This window comes from Salminus brasiliensis, chromosome 20, assembly GCF_030463535.1.
Source record: "Salminus brasiliensis chromosome 20, fSalBra1.hap2, whole genome shotgun sequence".
Taxonomy (NCBI): domain Eukaryota; kingdom Metazoa; phylum Chordata; class Actinopteri; order Characiformes; family Bryconidae; genus Salminus; species Salminus brasiliensis.
The window spans coordinates 8,523,007-8,543,411 of NC_132897.1; the positions used below are offsets into that span (position 1 = coordinate 8,523,007).

At 41.5% G+C, this 20,405-nt stretch overlaps 1 protein-coding gene across 5 annotated transcripts in view; it reads left to right on the forward strand.

The window, feature by feature from the left end:
• rgs3b (regulator of G protein signaling 3b) overlaps nt 1-20,272 on the forward strand; it is a 43,121-nt gene extending 22,849 nt beyond the window's left edge. For 4 of the 5 annotated variants that reach the window (XM_072664425.1, XM_072664426.1, XM_072664427.1 and 1 more), the window contains 11 exons: nt 96-352; nt 489-572; nt 4,893-5,004; nt 7,179-7,222; nt 8,742-8,864; nt 12,765-13,571; nt 14,875-14,945; nt 15,300-15,404; nt 17,166-17,227; nt 17,457-17,623; nt 18,257-20,272. In XM_072664425.1, the coding sequence (XP_072520526.1) occupies nt 96-352; nt 489-572; nt 4,893-5,004; nt 7,179-7,222; nt 8,742-8,864; nt 12,765-13,571; nt 14,875-14,945; nt 15,300-15,404; nt 17,166-17,227; nt 17,457-17,623; nt 18,257-18,451 (2,027 nt within the window). In that variant the 3' untranslated portion in view covers nt 18,452-20,272. Of the gene's footprint in view, nt 1-95; nt 353-488; nt 573-4,892; nt 5,005-7,178; nt 7,223-8,741; nt 8,865-10,735; nt 10,841-12,764; nt 13,572-14,874; nt 14,946-15,299; nt 15,405-17,165; nt 17,228-17,456; nt 17,624-18,256 lie in introns of those variants that run through there. The other variant, XM_072664429.1, reaches the window with a different exon arrangement.
• Nucleotides 20,273-20,405: the final 133 nt, after the last annotated feature.

The window sequence follows — 20,405 nt, forward strand, 5'->3', positions numbered from 1 at the left end:
CATATTACCACGGTTAAAAAGGTTAATGATGGTAAAATCACAGTAATGCTTTTTGTGACCTATTGCTTTAATCTAACTGTAACTGTTTTGTTTAGGGAGAATCTATCAGACCCACCCGTCTAGAGGGCTTCAGCAGAGCGCAGGTTACCTACAGGACACTGGATTGGAGGCACAAGCCACTTTGCGCAGATCTGTGAACAGCAAGACCGCCACCATACCCACCTCGGCATACAGACAAAGTTTTGCCAACTACCAGAATTGCACCATCGTTCAATCCCATCTCCCCCACTCGAACTACGGCACCTATGTCACCCTGGCCCCCAAGATCCTCATCTTTCCAGTGTTTGTGCAGGTACCGTCTCCCTGGCTTGTTCATGCTGTTTTCATATGGTCATTTAACCAGTTAATACTATAACGAAATTAGATCTGTCTGTGTGATTGATACTCTAATGGTTACTGTAGCAACAGTTTTGTTAATTGTATTCTAGCCGCTGGATCTTTGCAGCCCGGACAGAACTCTGCTGTTGTCAGAAGAGATGATCCTTCATGACAGCACACACATGTCACTTAAGGTAAGGAGCTATTTATGCACTTTTAAACATTTAGAGTCATAAATAGTGGGGATGGGATTTTCATGCTATAATCCATATTTCATCATTGTCATGTTAAAACTGTGGTATTGTTTTTTATAATAAACTGTAAAACTGTAAAAAAAAATTACATTTTGCGAAATTAGAAACTCCTGGAAAATGAGAAAATTGCTTTAGAAATTTGCCATCAGCTGCTTCAAGTTTGCTTTAAAAACAGCTTGTCCAGTCCCTGTAGAGAAGTATTACCAATAATATAGGTATCTGGAGCAGATTAACATGAACGTATTGGCATCATACCCAATGCCAGGCGTATGCTAGAGGAGTGTGAACTGGAACTGTGTTCTCTGGCATGATGGTGCTCCATCCAATACTTTTGGAATGCGTTGGGGAGTTAAGGATAAAGGGGTTGTGGTAATTATCCAACATCCTGACTTTACAAACGCTCTTGTTTCTGAATGCAGTTGAATTCTAACAGCAATGCTACACAATTTCTTTGCTGGACAAGCCCTCTCTTGATAGTAGAGACAGTTATTCCAATAAGGGTAGATTTTTTAAAATAATACTCTTGATTTTGGAAGAAACAATGAATGAGCAGATGTCCTTTGAAAAACCTTTGTCTGTATGGCAATGCAATGGAAGGCAATGGAAAAGCTACAAAGATTGCAATGCCTGAGTGAACATAAGACAGGTTAAAGTAGACATGATTCAGAAACCATAGCACATGTCCCTTCCATGCTTTTGACATATGTCCAGTTGAATTACACACAGTACACAGCTCCTAACAGAAAGCTTGAATACTTTGCAGACACTAAAGCTTAGAAGGTCTGTTTTTGAGATGAAATGAAACCTAATCGTGGAATGAAAGTCAGTTGATTGGAGACATTTATTATTCAGAATAATGGTTGATTTGGATCCAAGAGGCTAGCTAAGAGAGCACTGTGTAATTTGCCTCTCCTGGGTTGGGTGAAATACTGTACATGAGGAGAGATTTATTGTCATTTAGCATCTTGTTTTCTAGCCTTGAAGGTGACCCTCATTCCTCAGCCACTGGTGTCTCCTTACCACAGAATTGACTTTTTTTGCCCTGTCAGGTTCTGAGCTTGTTCTCATGATACCTCCCCATGAGGAGGCTAGGCTATAGGCACTCTTGTGCTTTTGAGATGCATGAAACATTACCTTCTGCTTTAGATTCATTTCATTGGGCAGTTGTTTGAGAAACGGCAGAATATTAGTCTCAGCTAAGTCTCAGAACGCTAATCGGATACAAGCTTGTCAGGCTCAGGGAAGGAGACACCTGGGTTCGGGTTTTGGTGAGGCAGCAGCTGCTGAGAAACCCTGGGTTTGGGAAGAACTTGACCTCTAGGTAACACAGCTTGACTCATATTGAGCAAAGATAAATCTCTCTGCTGCACAATAGCTACTCTGATCCACTTTGTATCTATGCAATTCTTCCTTCCCTTGGTGGGTCCCCTCATAGTGCTTTTTCACCAGGCTCTGCTGCTAACTGACCTTAATTCTCTTTGGAGACCTGTGTGTGTAACATGCTGAGGAGTTTGGCATTTGTAAAGTGTGTTTAATAAGGATGAGCTGTTCATCACTAGCGCACATTCCTCTAGTGTCCTAGCGTGAGTGTATTTGTGTGTAATTGTGTGTGTGTGTGTGTGTGTGTGTGTGTGTGTGTGTGTGTGTGTGTGTGTGTTCATGTGTATTTGCCTGTGATTTGGAGCTGCTGAGTTTATTAGGTTGGCCCTGCTCCAGGCCGGAGCGCGGATAGAGACAAACACTCCAAACTGGCCAGCTGGCTTTTCTGTGGGAATCAGAACAGAAGGGTGATAAAGAACTAAGATATAAATCACTGAGGACCAAACCATCGATCCCTGTATCAGTTAATGTACAGAAGTGTGTAATGTACACATCTAAAATTCACTAATGAGTCAAAATATTAAGACCACCTGCCTAATATGCAGATGGTCATATGCATGCCATTAAAATATCTACAGCTACAAGATCTATGAACATTCCCTTGTGCTATCTGGCGCCTTGATGTTTGCATCAGCTTCTTTAACTTCTGTCAGTTGCAAGGGGGTCTGTCGCAGATCTGACGCAGATTCAGCGCATCCCACAACTGTAAATGGGGCATGCATACATGACCATCCAAGTGATATAAAAGAGAGGACTCATCAGACAGAAGACCTTCTTCCATTGCTCCAAGCTTCAATCCAGACGTTTGTAAGCCTGTTGTAAGTACCTCTGATGGTGGACAGTGGTTAGCATGAGCAATCTGACTGGTCTTTATTGCTCTCAAACATCGATGAGCCTTCAGTGTCCAACACCGTGTCTCCACTTTTTGATTTGTCCTTACTTGGGCCACTGTCGGGAGTTACTCACCACAGCCGAGCTCCCACAAGCCTTGCTGCTTTGGAGATGCTCTGGCCCAGTCTTTTGGCCATAACAATTTGAACCTTCCCTCCCTCAGAACTTCACGCCTGACCGTTTCTCCTGAATCCAACATGTCATCTGCAAAAACAGATGTCTCAATTACAATCATACATCCCAGACCTTCACTTGTGCCATTGTTACAAGATGCTTCACCTATGAGATACAGTAAAAACACTGTACTCTGTACAGTGACAAATACGTGCACCTTTACCTTTAAAAAGGAATAAGAATTTCTTGTTTTTAGTAATTGATATCTTGTGAGGGAAGAATTCTCCTCAGTGTACTTCAATCTGTGCATAGATATGTTCAGTCATCAAACCCGGACACATGATTTTACTTATTAAGTATTGATTAGGTATTGGATGAACCAGTAATTTGATGCTAACTGCAAATGCTGGAGTTCTTTGAGGAGAGGTTTCTAAATGGTTAGGGTGGCTAACCAAATACCAGTCCAGTTTTACTGTTTATTTAGATTTATTCTAATTAAGTCTAGTGTTTTGTCTCAGCAAAGTAGTAATGGTCTTACTACCCCTAAATAACAATAAATAGCATTTTATTAGGTGGCCTGAGCTTTTTGTACATTCTGATCTAGAGATGAAAAAATTTATTGTCCATGTATCTGTGTCTGACGATCGCCTATTGCATATTTTGGCTGATAATGATCCGATACCAATACGTATGTCTCTGACTTGGCTGATTCTGAGAGGTGATCAGATCATGTTCGCGGGTTAAGGATTACAGCAGTTCTGTGTGAGGCTCCTCGGTCATAGGATGTTGCAGTTCCTTCCTTTAACCCCTAAAACCATGGAGCTAGAGCCAGTGTTGTGCTCTGCTCCATAAGTCAGTCTGGCCGTTTTTTTTTTTTTTATTTCGAATTTGACTCAAACTCACATATTTGTAAAATTAAAAAACTAATGTGCCTTATGGAGCAAGGAGGGTAACAAACTTTTAACATCACTAACCAGATACACACTGAGAGTGCACAGCCCAATACAGTGAGTACCAGAACACAGCAAAGCTAACAAACACCACTAACCACATAAAACAGCCAACTGTGCAAACCTCACGACCAAAAGTACAGCAGCCCCACCATCAATTGGAATTGGCATTGGCACCAAAAACACTAATCCGTCCATCTGTAGTATAATTTTAATATATGTGCCATATTGCAAATATAGTTGTAGTATAAATGACAGTTCATTAAGATTAATTTTTTTTTATTTAAAAAAATATTTCTAAATTAAAATTTTGCTGTTGTCCAGTGAAAAACATGTATCTCTCCATTTTTAGTACTTACAGTATTTACAGTTCACTTCCAAATCCTAGTTAATCAACTCAGTCTTGTATTAAATGAAATCAGTTCTACTGCTGGAGGAACTGAAGCAAGGAATATTTCTTCTCACTGTATTTATATTCATTTGTAAACAGTAAATTCCAGTGCTTATACATTGTTTTTACAGCCAGCAAAAACACACTTACTGCTCAGACATTTTAAACCATTTACTTGGCTACACAGTACAGTATCCAAATTTGTTCCCTTTCCTTATGGCAAAACTGGCCTTAGTTCAAAGACAAGCTTCTACAACTGAGCAGCGAGATAAGCAGATTGCAGCATATTGTCTTATTTAGCATTGCCAGTTGTGCTTAATTATACATTTGTGTGTGTATTGCGTCCTGCGTTTGTGACAGACAAAAAGATCCAGCGCATACATAATGCAGCACAAAGCAGCCAAATGAATTGGACCTGTTGAGTTAGTATTGTACTGTACAGGGTCTCCTCTGAGTGAGATTGACACAAGCAGGCCAGTCATGGTGTGATGTTTGCAAGTTGGTTTTCAGTGCTGACTCTCTCGCCCCCTGTAGGCCACAGTGTTCATCTACACCGACCTAATACTCCTGACCAGAGAGGATGAGCCGGGCCGATGCAATGTGCTGCAGAGTCCTCTATACCTCCATCAGATCCAGCTGCAGGACGGTAAGCCTGCTCACATCTTTATTAACTGCATTACATTTACATTTATGGCATTTAGCTGATGCTCTTATCCAGAGCAACTTACAAGGTTACTCGTATTACAGAGGTGGGCCAATGTAGTGTTAGGAGTCTGGCCCAAGCACTTTTATCTGGCGCAGCACTGTCACCCAGACCGGGAATCGAACCCTGGTCTCCCACATGGAGTGGTAGCTCACTGGCAGGTAGTGGTATTACCTGTTGCACCACACCAACCACTATATCAACTGCATCATTTGCATCTTTCATTTGATCATATTTTGGATGCTGAGCGGGTCCTATATCGCTGCTGTCAAATTAAAAAAGCATGCATCTCTATTTTTTGTTTTCTTCATCGTTTGAACCATGTAGCTGTTCTGTACACTGTGTAAATAATTCTGGATAAATAGACCAATAGAATATATATATTCATTGTCATTCATTGTCATTTACATTGACTTCCATTCAAAGAACATTTTCGCTTTCTCCTGTGAAGTCACCATTTTGGAGGTTTTTTTAATGGTCAGTGATGACATGTTTTTCTGGTGATATTGTGACTGCATGTTTATACTGAAGTGTCAGCTAAATGTCAGCTAAAGTTATGCTTTTTTATAAATCAAGTCAGGTCAATGATTAAGTGACTGATTACAAAGAATGTTTTTAGTTAACTCAACTTAGATTAGTCAAAGTTCTCCTAATTCATATCTATTTTTTTGATCTGCATCTTAGTTTGGTGGTCAATGTATTTTAAACTGAGCCGTAAAAACATCAGAAAATGACCTGCTGCTTAACTATTGTGTAGGATGTCTGTGTCTGTGCTGCTCCCCCTCAATTTGTTTCCTGTTAATTCCCTTATCTTCTATCACATGACGTCCCCAAACTGGATAGTTTTTGACAATGGACCAGTAATGAACAGATAATCTCCTCACACTGGATGAGCAGCAGTTAGACCGTAGGGCCACTCTAGAGCTGTGAAACTGCACTACATTAAAACACTGTGCTGAGAAAACTTACCTTACGTTCTTTCTTGGATATGAGCATGGTTTCACAGCTCGAGAGTGGCACCACACCACACCACAGCCCTCCATGGTCAGGTGTCTGACAATTGGAAGGCCTCCCCCAGTGTGTTTGGGGGAGCAGGTCCTATCCAGATTAAATAAACAGTGAACTAATTGAGGTGCACGAACACAGTTTTTAATTAATTCCAGCTTCAGCTTAGTTATTCTTAATGTCATTAAAGCTCAACTCAACATGTATTGTCAACCAAACTGAGATGCAGAACTAAGAAATGTGAGTTAGGAGATTCAACTTAAGAAATACTCTGTAATCACTTACTGTATGATTTTAAATTGGTCTGACTTTACATTATATCCAGTGTAACTCAGGTAACAACACTCTTGTTAAGTCAGTAACTGTGATTTAACAAAAATTTAAAGAACAGCTGGCTCTTGCCAGTGTTTTACTTACAGTCCCAGATGGTGCAAACATATTAGCCTGAAGTTGAACTGTTTCTGTATTTACTGGAGTGAGAAATTGAGCTAGATGACCAGCTTGGTGTGTGTGTTTGTGTGTGAAAAAGAGTATGATGTATCTCTAAGTTGATTGTTTAGAGAGGAGGGGATGTGAACGAGCTCCACCCTGGGTTATTTGTGATTGTGTGTTTGAGCCACGGCAGCAGTCAGGAAGGAGGCGACAGGGGTGTGTGTGTGTGTATGTGCGTGTGTGTGTTGAATAAGAGAAGTTCCCTGAGAAGGCTGCTGTGCTTCTCTCCATTGCTCTGCTGTGTCTGCCATGAACAATGGCCTTGTCTCCGGTAGAGCCCGTTCCAGGCTGCTTGGGAGGGCCCGTGTATTCTCTGTCTTCCTGATGATGGATAGAAATATCCTAAGGTGCTATAGCTGGCATGTTTCCCCTTCTCCTACTGCCTCTATGTTTAGAGGGCGGTGTTATCTCTGAAGGCTATATTTATGGCCCCCTCACTACGGAAAGTGCCATCACCACTAATGGCTGTTTATTACATTAATGGAGCTTTTAGTGAAAAATGAAAGTGGAGCTTTCACAATAGCCCTGCATCTGTCTTACTGAGGACCTCATTTTCTGCACTGTAAACAGTAGCTTTTTATATTCTTCAACACAGACATCCCTCTTTTTTTCTTTTCCAGTTCCTGCAGATAAACTGCGTCTGTACATCTCCTACAGAGTAGAGGTAAGCACTCAGTTTCACACACCTGATATACTGCTAGTTTCTGATATACTGACAAGACGTCCAATCAGACGATATGTCCAAAGGTTTGTGGACACCCTTTTCCAATGAATGCATTCAATGACCGCATTCCTCGCCTGGTCCTTGTAGAGAAGTACTCCCAATAGAATAGGACCCTCTGAAGCACATAAACATGAACATTTCGGCCTCATGCCTGTTGTTTGTCATTGCCAGGTGTTTTAGATTTTTAATAAATCTAAAATTAATCGAAACCGACATTCAGAACATCTGATCGACGTGATCTTGCCTATGTCAATTATTTCATCTTTTTTAAAATTCTGTTAATACTTTCCACTGTGTGTGTGTTTATGCACCGTCCCCTTAAAAACATACTACTGCATGTGTTTTCATGTGAGTGTGCCCCACTCAGTCTGCGACATGGAAGCAACATGGAGGAGAGCTCAGATACAGAGTCAACTGAGCAACTTGAGCAGCATATGTAATTATTCATTAATTGAAATCCAGGTCAATTCAATTCAGCTAAAGGAGTAAAAAGCCCTCCAGCACTGAGCTGTGGAGCAGTGGAACTGCTGTGCTCTATCCAATACTTTTGGGATTAGTTGGGGATGAGGTGAAGTGGCGATCATCCAACTTCCTGACCTCACTAATGCTCTTGTCGCTGAGTGCAATCAAATCCTCACAGCAATGCTCCAGAATCTAGCAGAAAGCCTTCCCTGGACAGTAGAGACCGTTACTCCAACCAACAAAGTATTAAATTTTTTAACACCCTTGATAGATAAGAAACAATGTGCAGATGTCCCAATACTTTTGCACATATGGTGGGTGGAGCATTGTTACATTTGACCAAATATAAAATGTAATGTAGAATTCTTAGTGCCACTACTAACTGGAGTCTTAAGGATGTCATCACTATCACTAAGCTACTGTGTGCAAGATCATCATACAGTTCATTTAGTCACTGTTTAATATCATCACCAGACTATTGACCCAAACCGATCATGTTACAAATGTTTACAGGATGTCAGTAGCGTCTCCGTTAGACAGAGCGACTCTTAATTATACCGTAGTGTACGTCATGTGTGAGCGTGTTCCAAGCTTGGCACTCCTAGCGGAGTAGACATGTCAGCAAGACAGACGGCTCCGTCCAGCAAATACGTGCAGAGGCGAGGCGCTGAACACACAGCCATCTGCCCATCTCCCTGACAACATCTCACACACACATGTACACATATACACACTCTCGCGCTCACACAGACACACACACATGCTGATTCGTGAGTGACAGTGTATGCCTCTCTTCTTTGCTTTCTCTCCTTTTTCATCCTGAGCTGTGTGTAAGACAAAGGTTGCCAGCGCTGGACGAATACATGTAATAAAACCCTGAGAATAAAGAACACCTCGCCTGCTCCTGAGTCAAATAAAGGAGACATGCTTGAATGATGGGTTTAAATCGGCTTCTCTCTCTCTCTCTCTCTCTCTCTCTTTCTCTCTCTCTCTGTAGAGAACTGAATGTCTGTTCAGTTTGGAGGCCTTTTCAGCTGAGCAGAAGAGAAGAGTGTACCAGTGCTTGAGAGACAATATTAACAAGCAGCTCACCCTGAGGGAGAGAACGGGTCCAGATCAGGTAAAGAACAAACACACACACTAGGGGTGGAGGTCAGCCTCACAATGTGTTTTGATTATGATTCTTTAGAAAAGGAAAGCTCAGATTATAGCGATTTAAAAAAAAACAAACTTCTATTTCTGTTTTTGCTGTTTTTCACTTTTTCACAATATAAATCTGGCAGTCCTTTATATTGTATCAAAATGTAATCATGATTGGACCCAATGTGTCTCAAAAATGTTTACATTGACTTCCATTGAAAGTTAAGATTTTTTTTCCTTTTCCTGCAAGTTACTCTTTTGAAGATACAAAGTTTTTGCCTGCCAGCGATGATTAAATATGTGCTATTAGCTACTTACACAGTAGTGGTATATAGGCAATAAAATAACTCGGTACAATTCGGTGAAAAATAAATTGCAAACATTATTTTTTGTCTAACACTGATCATATTCCTCATTGGATATTGAATAATTTTAGTATATTCAGTTAATAGGAGTGTAATAAAGTACAAATTCCATGTTACTGTTCAGTGTATTGTAGCGTTTTACGTGTCAATACATTTACTGAATAATACGGCATGATTTTAGTTTATTCAATGCGCTCAAGATTGAAAATACAGTGAAAATACAGTACTGTATCATAAGGTGCTAGCGCAAAACTAGTAATACTGTATGTCCAAGTGAATGCTTTCAGCTGCTTTAAGTTGCACCCATTGCTGGCACAGATGTGCAAATGCGCATACACATAGTTTGTCTAGTAACCTGTAGACTAGACAAGTTTTGCCTATAGAATAGGCCTGGAGCAGATAAACTTTGGCACAAAGCTATTGGCACCATACCTAATGCCAGGTGTGGGCTAGAGGGGTAGAAGTGAAAGTGGAGCTGTGATTCTTTGGAATGATGGTGCTTCAGAGTTGGGGGTGAGTTTGGTGGTAATTGTTCATCATCCTGATCTCACTAGCGCTCTTGTCGCTGAATGCAGTTAAATCCTTACAGCAATGCTCCAAAAATATAGTAGAAAGCCTTCCATGGACAGCTATTCCAACAAAAACATGAAAAACTCGAATGTATTAACTTGTGAGGCTCATATTGACAGATAAAATATAGATAGATAGATAGATAGATAGATTTATAGATTTATAGATTTATTTTTATTTATCCCACGGGGAAAATAAAGTTGCAGAGCTAATTCACTTTTACACCACTGTCGTAAATACAAACTGCGCTATGACCACCCCTTTGTGGAGAACTGTACACATACATTTGTTGACAAGCTGACAGAGACAGAATCAGTATCTGAAGTGAAAGAAGCATGTGAACTGGGGGTGTAGAGGAATATTACAGGATAAGCTGTTATTTTAATGCAAAATTGATGGCTTTAAATTTTACCATTCCACACGAGGTAGGAAACAACAGCTTCACTAGAAGCAAATGGCCATGACACGTAGTGTAACCACGGCTTCACACACATCTTCATTCGTTCATGAGACACATCATTACCTATAGAATCCATCCTGCGATTCCATAGCTTAGCACAGTCATTATAGCAGGCTGCGTGTATGAACGCCGCTCAGCCAAGCGTTTGGTCCCATGTGTGTCTTAATGGGTTGCATGTTACCATCTTATTGCATTCCCTTCGAGGAGAAGAGCGAGAAAATCTGATTTTTCTCCTACTCTCTCTCTCTCTCTCTTTCTCTCTCTCTGTCTCTCACTCTGCCTCTCCCTCAGCCTTCTCTGCAACTGAGTGCCCCTTGGGTTGGCATTAGCAACAATTGATGCAGCAGCGACATCATTAATCAGACTAGCACAAACAGATACGCACATGTGACTTGTGCAGAGAAAGAGAGGGAGTGAAAGAGAGAATGAGGGAGGGAGGGAGGGAGGCACAGAGAGATAGAAAGAGAGAAATGTGACCAAGAGCTGTACTAGTGCATGCTGCTGTGATGAAAGAATACATTATTTGTCTTTTGGAGACAAACATTGGAGCGTTTGGTGAAGGTGAGGTCACTCGGATCATGCATTTTGACATGCAGTTTTGATGTGCAGTGTGTTTGCAGTGCTTTTACAGTATGTTTGCTGAAATATGTATTTTACATTGATTTTTACTAGTGAAAGATTGTTTTTTATGGTAAATCTGCAATGTTTGCTTTTAATCTGTTTTCATTGCGTGTTAATATTTGATCTATGTAAAGTATATTGTGACATATTATGACTTAATGGTGCTCATAGATGAGGTTGTGAACTGCTCAAGCTGTGCTTGCTTTGACAATACTGCTGTCACAAACCTTGATGTATTTACAGTACTCACGAGGAATGGCTGTATTAAATCAAGCTGGTTTGTTTTTAGCACATATAGGATTGGATTGTTTATAGCTAAAAAGGTCTCAGGAAGTGCAGTTAAGCTGAAAAGCGTGTGATAATGCACCGTTTTGAAAGTGCATTAAGCCTTTACATCCCTCAGCAACATGTAGGTTTATGAGTGGTGAATGTTGGTGTGGAGGTTGTTCTCTCCTTAATGCTGTGCCATCACCATGCTGTAATTTCCTGAAGTGGAGGATATCAGACGACACATCAAATACCTTTTGATAGTAACACAATTGATGGCCATGGTTGAAGGCTTCTGCTACTGGTTACTGGCTCTGTCAAAGAAAATAGCACACAGCCAAAATGGAGTGCTAAAAAGAAACTACATTAAACTCTGTTTTGGTAGCAAATGCAATACAGCAGTCAGTCATAGCATAATATTGTGGCGGTGATGTTTATATCTTAAAGAGAAAGACCACTCCTAGAAAAATCTGCTCATAAGCTGGTAATGAAGGCTAATCAAAAGTCCCACATGCCTGTCAAATGTTGGTGTGTCAAGAGGGTGGTGCACTATTCAACTGTGCAGCCCCCTCATCTGCCAAAAAAAAATACCTGCTACCTTATTATGAAGCTTAACATTTGAAGTATGCTTCAGCTAGAGGTGTTTTGGAAAAAATAACTGTTTGCCACAATTAGCAAAGAATGGATTCCACAGTAAATCAACAAATCCTGGATACAACAATCAAACCACCCATTATAAGGGTATAAGGTTGGTTGCCATAAGAGGATAGAGATCTAAATATACCCCAAAACCACAATGGACTACCTGAAAAAACACAAGCTGAAGTTTTGGGAATTGACCCTCACAGTCCTCTGACATACACATCAAAGAAAATTAGTCCTGGCTCTTAAGGTGCCCAAACTTTTGCACCTGTCACATTGATGATTTGGGTTTTTGATTTGTGTATATCATGAATGAAAGATTAACATGTTTATGTTTGATCAGCTACAGATGTTGTGTTTGCTCCTTCTCAGTTAAATAAAAAGACAAAATATACACTATATGGAAAAAGTATTGGGACACCTGCTCATTCATTGTTTCTTCCAGATTCAAGTGTGTTTAAGAAAGATTTATCCTGCTTTTGTTGGAGTAACTGCCGGTTGCATTCAACAAGGGTTAGTGAGGTCAGGATATTGGATGATCACCACCCCACCTCATCCCCATATCCCCAACGCATCCCAAAAGTATTGAATGGAGCACCATCATTAACTCCGCTTCACTGCTCCACAGCTTAATGCTTTATACCCCTCTAACCCATACCTGGCATTAGTAGGTTTGTGTTTATCTGCTATTGAGAATCCTATTCTATTGGCAGTACTTCTCTACAGGGACTGGACAAGCTGTGTGTGTGCCGAATGCATTCATTAGCAGGGATGTCCACATACATTTGGACATATAGTGCATCTTTTGGCCAGGGGTTCCCAAACCTTTACTTAAGACTGTATAAATCAATGTAAATGGATTTTGTCATATGTCATATAGTCTGAGAAACGTACAGTATTATTATTCTTATTATCATTTACAGTTCACTTAACTCTACATTTCATTTCTTGGCAGATGCTGGAGCCAAAGACTGGAGATCAGGCTGAGCTGGGGCTGCTTAGCTTTGGACCACACAGTGTTTCTGAACCTTGCTCTCCTTCTTGTCCCTCCGGGTCCCCAGTCACAGGCCAGAGCAGAACCAGACTCAGAACCAGCACCCCCACCGAGCGCCTCTCCTACCCAGACTTGCGCTGCGGCGCCGGAGACACCATCCAGCCCCCTCCCCCGCCTGGAGACGCCTCTAAAGCTGTGTACATGGAGACTTCTGCCATCTGGAAGGAGAGGGTAAAGGAGCCAAAGAGAGGCGAGCAGGAGGCGGAGTTGGAAAGGAGGGAGCAGGGCGAGGGCGAGAGCGCTTCAGAGACGGTTAGCGTGGGTGCCCGTCCCACATCATCTTCCTCCTCATCCTCGCCTCTCATCATTCCCAAATTGTGCCTGGATCGCTCCTTCAAGCCGGACCCACTGACCTCACCGTCCACCGATGACGATGATAACGAGGAGGAGGAAGAAGAGGAGGAGGAAGACAGTGATGAAGGCTATCTGAAGCGCAGGAGCCTAGTTGAGATGTCACCCAGCAGGGGGCAGCAGAGCGGAGGGTTGTGTGTGCAGCGCTCCCTTCACCGGCGCACCCACAGTGAGGGCAGCCTGCTCCAAGAACCCCGATCCCCACGCTTCATCTCTGACCAAGCTATCCACTGCCTGGACAGTGGAAGGGAGACACAGGATCGCTGGACCATCCCTTCCCCTCAGACCCTGCGAAAGGAGCTCAACAAGAACGGAGGGTCCGTACACCACATCTGCCTGCTATTTACTGGCAGAAGGGTACGTTTTTACTCAAGTTCAACTTCTGCCTGGCCACCTCACAAAATGACCTTACACACTGAAAAGCAGAATAAGTCTTTTGAGGCTGTAGGTTGCGTAGGTGACTTTGTGGTACTGTGCAGAAGTTTTAGGCACCTAAGCACGTTATTTAAAACCATTCATCTTGTCAAGAATTTCTGATCTCGAAGAAAATAGTTGAGATCTTGTGAGCTAGTTTGAAGAACAAAGCTTGGTTCCAGATTTCTCCTGGTCGCCCTTAGCCAGCGCATGCATGTGTTTAATTCCATCACCAGCTCACCTGATTTAACATTATTCTGCCTTGACAAACCAGACCAGGTGTTGGATGATGATTGTAAATAATACTGAGTTCCATGAGGAGAAGTGATGTAAATCCACTACTTTTTGTGTAATGTTATTTGTATTTATTCAAATATTCTTACATGTGCCTCAAATGTTTGCACAATATATATATATATATATATATATATATATATATATATATATATATATATATATATATATATGTATACATCTTACATACAGCTTCCCCATCCACCACACAATGTATGCTTCCAGCTCATGTTTTGGTAATATTGTTGGCTGCAGTCTCCTAAAACTAAAATAAACACCTTACCTTCATAGCAGTTCACTACTTATCTAAATGTAGCTTTGCTGTTATCAAGTCTAGTCATATTGACCACACTCCGTGCAACAGTCTGCGCCCGTTGTAATGGGTATAAATGCAAGGATCAAGGATTTTGCCCCAAATTTGTAAACTTCCTGTGTTCCAAACTTCCTACTGGAAGTGAGTGCTCATGTTATGTGTGTATGATTCAGATACAGCATGAAAATGAGAAGAGAAGAAACCGGAATAATGAGAAAATCGAAAGAAGACCTAGGAAAAGCAATGGAATTGAGGACTGCTCTCCAATCACAGTCAAACTTAATTCCTCCTCTCTCTCCAAATTCTCCCTAGCTCAGTGGTGTCAGAAACACCTGGAGAACCACAGCTCTCCAAAAATTGTTCTTTCTCACTTCTAACATAACAAATTCAACTCACGAAGTGCCTTGCTAATTAGCTGATGAATTGAATGCGCTATGTTTAATGAGGTAGAACGCTCAACTATTCAAAGCTGGGTCTCTCCAAGATTGGAGTCTGACACCCCTGCTTTAGCCTGGCTGATTATCATCCCATCCTTGATTAAAGCAGCTGGATATTTTGCTCTGTGCCTGCTTAAAAAAAAAATGTTCCTGTATGGAATTTTAAAACAATAATGACAAATTATTTCTGTGTTGTTTTCAGGTCTGCGGTGAACCCAACTGTAAATGTCAAATGGGGAAGAGTGTCACGAAAAATAAGAAATCGAAAAACCTGTAAGTCTCAATTTTTGTTGGGTGTTTGTTTTCCCAAACATCCATTCTGTGTTCTTGCAATAAATGTGCAATTGTAGCAAATTGAATGAGTCCTTTAGGCTCTTTATATTCTCCAACATGATTGCTCCCCCACGCTAGGTAACCACTCAGTGCAGTAAATGATGGACTCTCTACCAACTGTTTCCCACAGGGAAAAGCAGCTTCAGGCACAAAACTCCTACTGAAAATGTCTTCCCATTTCTATCAGTCCTTCTTTTGACTCATCGAACGATGACACAGGCTTGGGTTGTCAGTTAACTGCTGAGTCATTCTGGAGATGAGGACTGTACTGAACTTCTAATGCTACTCCCACAGGGCCAAAGACATGAAAAATCGACTGACCTTCCTCCGGAAGAAGAACAACGAAAGACATGGAAGCAATCCAGTCAACAAGCTTGAGAAAGTCTTCAAATGGGACAAGTGAGTGCGAGTGTTTACTTCCACTTTTTACCTGACCTGACTCCAGGACTGGATGAGTCACACTCTTAAACTCCTAGTACTGGATGACCATTGCCCAGCACAGTTAGATGATTTCCCTGCTCAGTCATACACCATGGACAAAAGTATTGGGACACATACTCAGTCATTTGTTTCTTTAGTTAACTGTGTCTACTGTCTAGGGAAGGGTTCCTACTAGATTTTGGAGCATTGCTGTGAGAAATTAATTGCATTCATTGACAAGGCCATGCCTGGCGTTAAGCATAGTGCCAATAGGTTCATGTTTATCTGCTTCAGAGAGACATAAGTTGGGGATGACTTGGGATGGTGATCATCCAACATCCTGACCTCACTAACGTTCGTGTCACTGAATGCAATGAAATACTCACAGAAATGCTCCAAAATCTAGTTGAAAGCCTTCCATAGACAATAGAGATGGTTATTCCAACAAAAGCAGCTTAAACTCTTTTTAATACTCTTGATTTTGAAAGAAACGGTAAGGGGTAGCTCAAGGTTGAGAGGCTAGAGTCACACCAGCTAATCAAGCCCAACGCACAACACCTGGGCAAAAGGCTTGCTAAACCTCCAGATTCAGTTGCCCACTGCTGGGTCCTTTGACTGTTTCTGTGTGTTTGTGACAGCCACTCTCTTGAGTAAAGGCTGCGTGGGTCTCACTCTCTCTTCTGTGTTTTTCTCCTGTCTACGCTCCAAGTCCCCCCCCCCCCTTTCCCTTGAGTTGTCTGTGTTTGTGTAGTGTTTGTCTGTTTCTGTGTTTGTGTAGTGTTTGTCTGTTTCTGTGTTTGTGTGTGTGTGTGTTGGCACACATACACGCTGTTTACAGAGGACGGCTGCCTTCCCTGTAACACTTTTTTCCCATTTCTTTCGGGGGGTCCTTTTATCTTTACTTCTTGTTTTCCTTGTGGCTTTCGAGGTGGCCAGCATTCTCCCCTGGCAGCCTTTGTTTGTTTTCCTGCCTTTCTCCCTTGTGCCACATGCACAATTTTCTTTTTTTCTCCCACCCGTTTTCAAACCCACCCCTTTTAGTGTCCTTTAATGAAGCAACGGAGCGTACATCTCCCGATGTGGCAGCCTTGAGTTCAATTCTTGGGTTCTTGACTTTCTTTGCTCTTAAGTTTTGCCTGCTTTGAGCTCTACTGCGCTGCACTTGGGGCTGTTGGTCATGTGGTTGTGGTGGCTCACTTAGCGTGTCGGGCTGCCATCGCGACGGCCTGGGTTTGATTGCCATTCTAGCTGAGCACCCTGTTACAGAAAGCATGCATAAAATCCATGTAGTGTAAATGCCATAAAATAAAAGGCACATTTCCATTCTGATCCCCAATACAGGGTTTATTTCTTTTAATCTGCGTTAAAACCGTGCATACTAACACTCCTATCAGTAATGAAACAAAAGTCTGATACTACTATGGATCACATCTGTTCATTTGTTCATAATAGATTTGTACAAAACAAATGAATATATCTGAAAAATACATTTTTCACATTATTGGGTTGCTTTTAATACATGTGGAAATTATGTTATGACTGCAGATGCCTAGTCTGAAGACAGATATGAATTATTGGCAAGTTAAAATGTTAAGGAACAAATCATCAGTGGTATTAGTGATGGGCATGGTTTAATTGGAGTCAAAGCAGGATGTTCTGGCTGGGTTTTAAAGTAAATATCAGCGCATCATTGGCAGTAAATCATGGAGTTGTTGACCGTTCTGTCTTCTGTTTCCGTAGACCCACTCCAGAGGAAGCTCTCAAATGGGGAGAATCTCTTGACCTGTTGCTTTCTCACAAATGTAAGTTTGCTGCACTGTTGTTTCTAGGGAACTAAAACAGTTACATAATGGCACACTTTACAACTTGCTTGTAATTTATTTTGAGCACATCACTCATCATATGGCCCAATCTGTCATGGATCTAGCATTATTTTAACATACAATTAGACCAGAGCCAAATACCCTGATGCATTTTGAGATCACATTATGTTCTAACAGTATGCGTCATAACTGCTTTCTGCTTTGTCAGATGGACTGGCAGCGTTCCGCTCCTTTCTGCAGACGGAGTTCAGCGAGGAGAATCTGGATTTCTGGCTGGCTTGCGAGGACTACAGGAAGATCAAGTCTCTGTCCAAGATGACTTCTAGAGCAAAGAAGATATATGCGCAGTACATCTCCATTCAGTCATGTAAAGAGGTGGGTTAAAACAAAGCATACCTTTGTAGTGCGCTTAAGTGAAACTATTACTTCTACACCCAAACTGAAGTGCACTAAAAGTTACATATGAAGTCATGAAGTCTCATATGAACCTAAGGCTGAACAGAAATTGCTGTATATTAGATGCCTTATACTGGTGTTGGAGCTGTGCTTTTAGGACTAGTGCTACAAGGTCTTACCCAGGTGCTACAAAGGGTTATTTGAACAATGCCCCAGAAGGACCAACATCCCAGCTAACATGCGGTGCCTGTATGGGTAGCCCAACTATGAGGCAGAAAGTTTTGTCCTCAGGTTACATGTTGGCCTCACATATGGATGCCCACCAGGGTCCCACCAGGGTCATTGATGAGACCATACGGGGTAAAACATGGGTCCTATCTAGGTTGAACACTGCACATGCAGGCTAGATGGGATCCATGTAAGATTAAAATGGGCTGTAACAATGGGGCCCATTTGGGAAGCTCAACTGGGTTCCAGTAAAAACGCATGTACAAACCCACTCAGAGTCCATGCCCACCTAGAACCCACCTATGGTTTGAAGGTACTGCAGTGCAAAAAGTAGTTAACCTCACACTAGGTGTTAATACCTCCATTTTACCTCCTTGTTCTCAGGTCAATCTGGACTCATATACCAGGGAGCAGACCAAGGAGAACATGGGGAACGTTAGCGCTGACAGCTTTGACCTGGCCCAGAGTAGGATCTATGGACTTATGGAGAAAGATCCCTATCCTCGCTTCCTCCGCTCAGACCTTTACTTGGACATAACCCACCAAAAAAGATCTGGCTCCGCCACAGAGCTGTCATAAAGTTGCCTGCTCTGACTGCAGAGTTGACTTTGGACATCAGAACAGAGGGCATCTCCACTGATAGTACATCCCTAAGGAGATGAGGTTGATGTATCTTTTGGATGATGTAAGGCCGCAGTCTGTGTGTGTTATCAGACTGATGTACAGCACTATGTACGTGTATTAGTCTTTTTGGTTGCGGTGCTGATCTAGGGGGTCTATTCTGAGAGACAGTGTCAGTGTCTTGTTTTGGCCCCTTGCTGCCCCCTGCTGGGCAATGCTGGTAAAAGGGTGAAATGTAAACTGTGCCTGAAATGTTGGCCTTCTCCCCATATGGCCTCATTGGCAGTGTGCGGACAGTGAAAAGCATGTTGGGATGTAAGAAAGCAGAGAGAAAGCTTGGTACCGTTTTGTGCTGATTCACGTTGACTGCCTCTATCAGTTTGTCGCTGCAGTCCTCCCCTTTCTTTCCCTGAGACCAAGGTACATCCGAGAGTTTAAACAGCAGCACAACTGCCTTCTTTACACCATTCGAACGGCATTCGAATGTTTTCATTTTTATGGATGTAGTTTACATGCTCCCTGGGAAGAACCCTGCCTTCTTGATGTTGGGATCCATCTCAGTTTTTAGCATTACTCATTTATTTAGGAGAGTTGTCTCCATAAAGACATGTTGAAGCACATGAGATGAGTTAAATTGCAAATGAGGCATTACTTTGTGGCACTGCTGGAAGGAATACAACAGGTTAACTAGGACTCCAGAGCACTCCAGTGTGTTCTCAGTTGTTATTCGTGCTCTATATAAGATAATAGAAATGGCTGGAATCCTGTTAATCTGATTCAGTGAAGACTCTGTAGAAATTATAAAGCATGAGATAAAGGCATGAGAGATGCTATACCTGCTCAACCTGCCACAAGCATCAAGCATAATGTATGTACCATATACAGACTGGCTTGTGTGAATTCCTGTTGATTTGTTCTAGCGAGAGCATGTTGACACATTTGTCTTGCCGCTGTCGCACAAAAAATGATTTTCACTTTTGACAGGATTTAAATCTGGTTGTTATTTTTACTCCAGAGTGACTTGGATTATTTTTTTTACAACTTCTATTGAAACTTAAGGAGTAAAGTTGACTGTAAATTTTTGGGAATGCATGATTTTTTGCACGACAGTGACTGTGAATGCTGTTTTCAACAGCATATGCTTTATTGGCTGCAGATCTCTCATTTCCATATCTTCATGTGCCTCTACATTCATGAATGCAGTATATGAGACCCTGTCACCAGCCCACCCTAAGACTTCACAAGGTGAATAGGCACAGCTTAGTGATCATCTTTATCATTTCAGTGGACGATAATTGTGTCATTATAAAGGTTGAAGGGAGGGGAATGATACGGTAGCACATATATGAATATATATATATATGAATATATGAAACTCCAGTATATAGACTAGCCATTTGTGTTGTTGCAAATATGGGTGTATTCTGTTCGTAGGGAGTCTGTTATTTAAGTGTACATCTGAGATGTTAAACAAAAAAAAATATCAAACCTCAATATACTGTATATGTTTTCTAATTCCTACTGAGTAACTCAGCATAGAGGTGCATGTATAGTGCATAAAAGTCTACGAGTCACTTGGGGGTGGACAGTGCTTTGGTCAGTGTTTTAATCTTATGGGAGATCAGAGATTTGTAAAATTGTCTTTTTTTCTTCTTCTTCTTTTAATCCTCTCTCCTTGTAAGTATGATTATTGCTGTATTTATTTGTGGGCTCATAATCCACTTACCGCTGCTTGTAAGTGCTCCGTATTCAGATCAAATAAAGCTCCATCAGATAATAGTTTGAGTGTTTTCCGCATTATTAATTTGTTTGGTTTGTTTTTTTTTTGTTTTTGTTTTTTGGTTCATTAACAACTGACTATCATCACTGTGGACAGATGGCACTTCACTCATTCTACCACTAGATGGCAGTA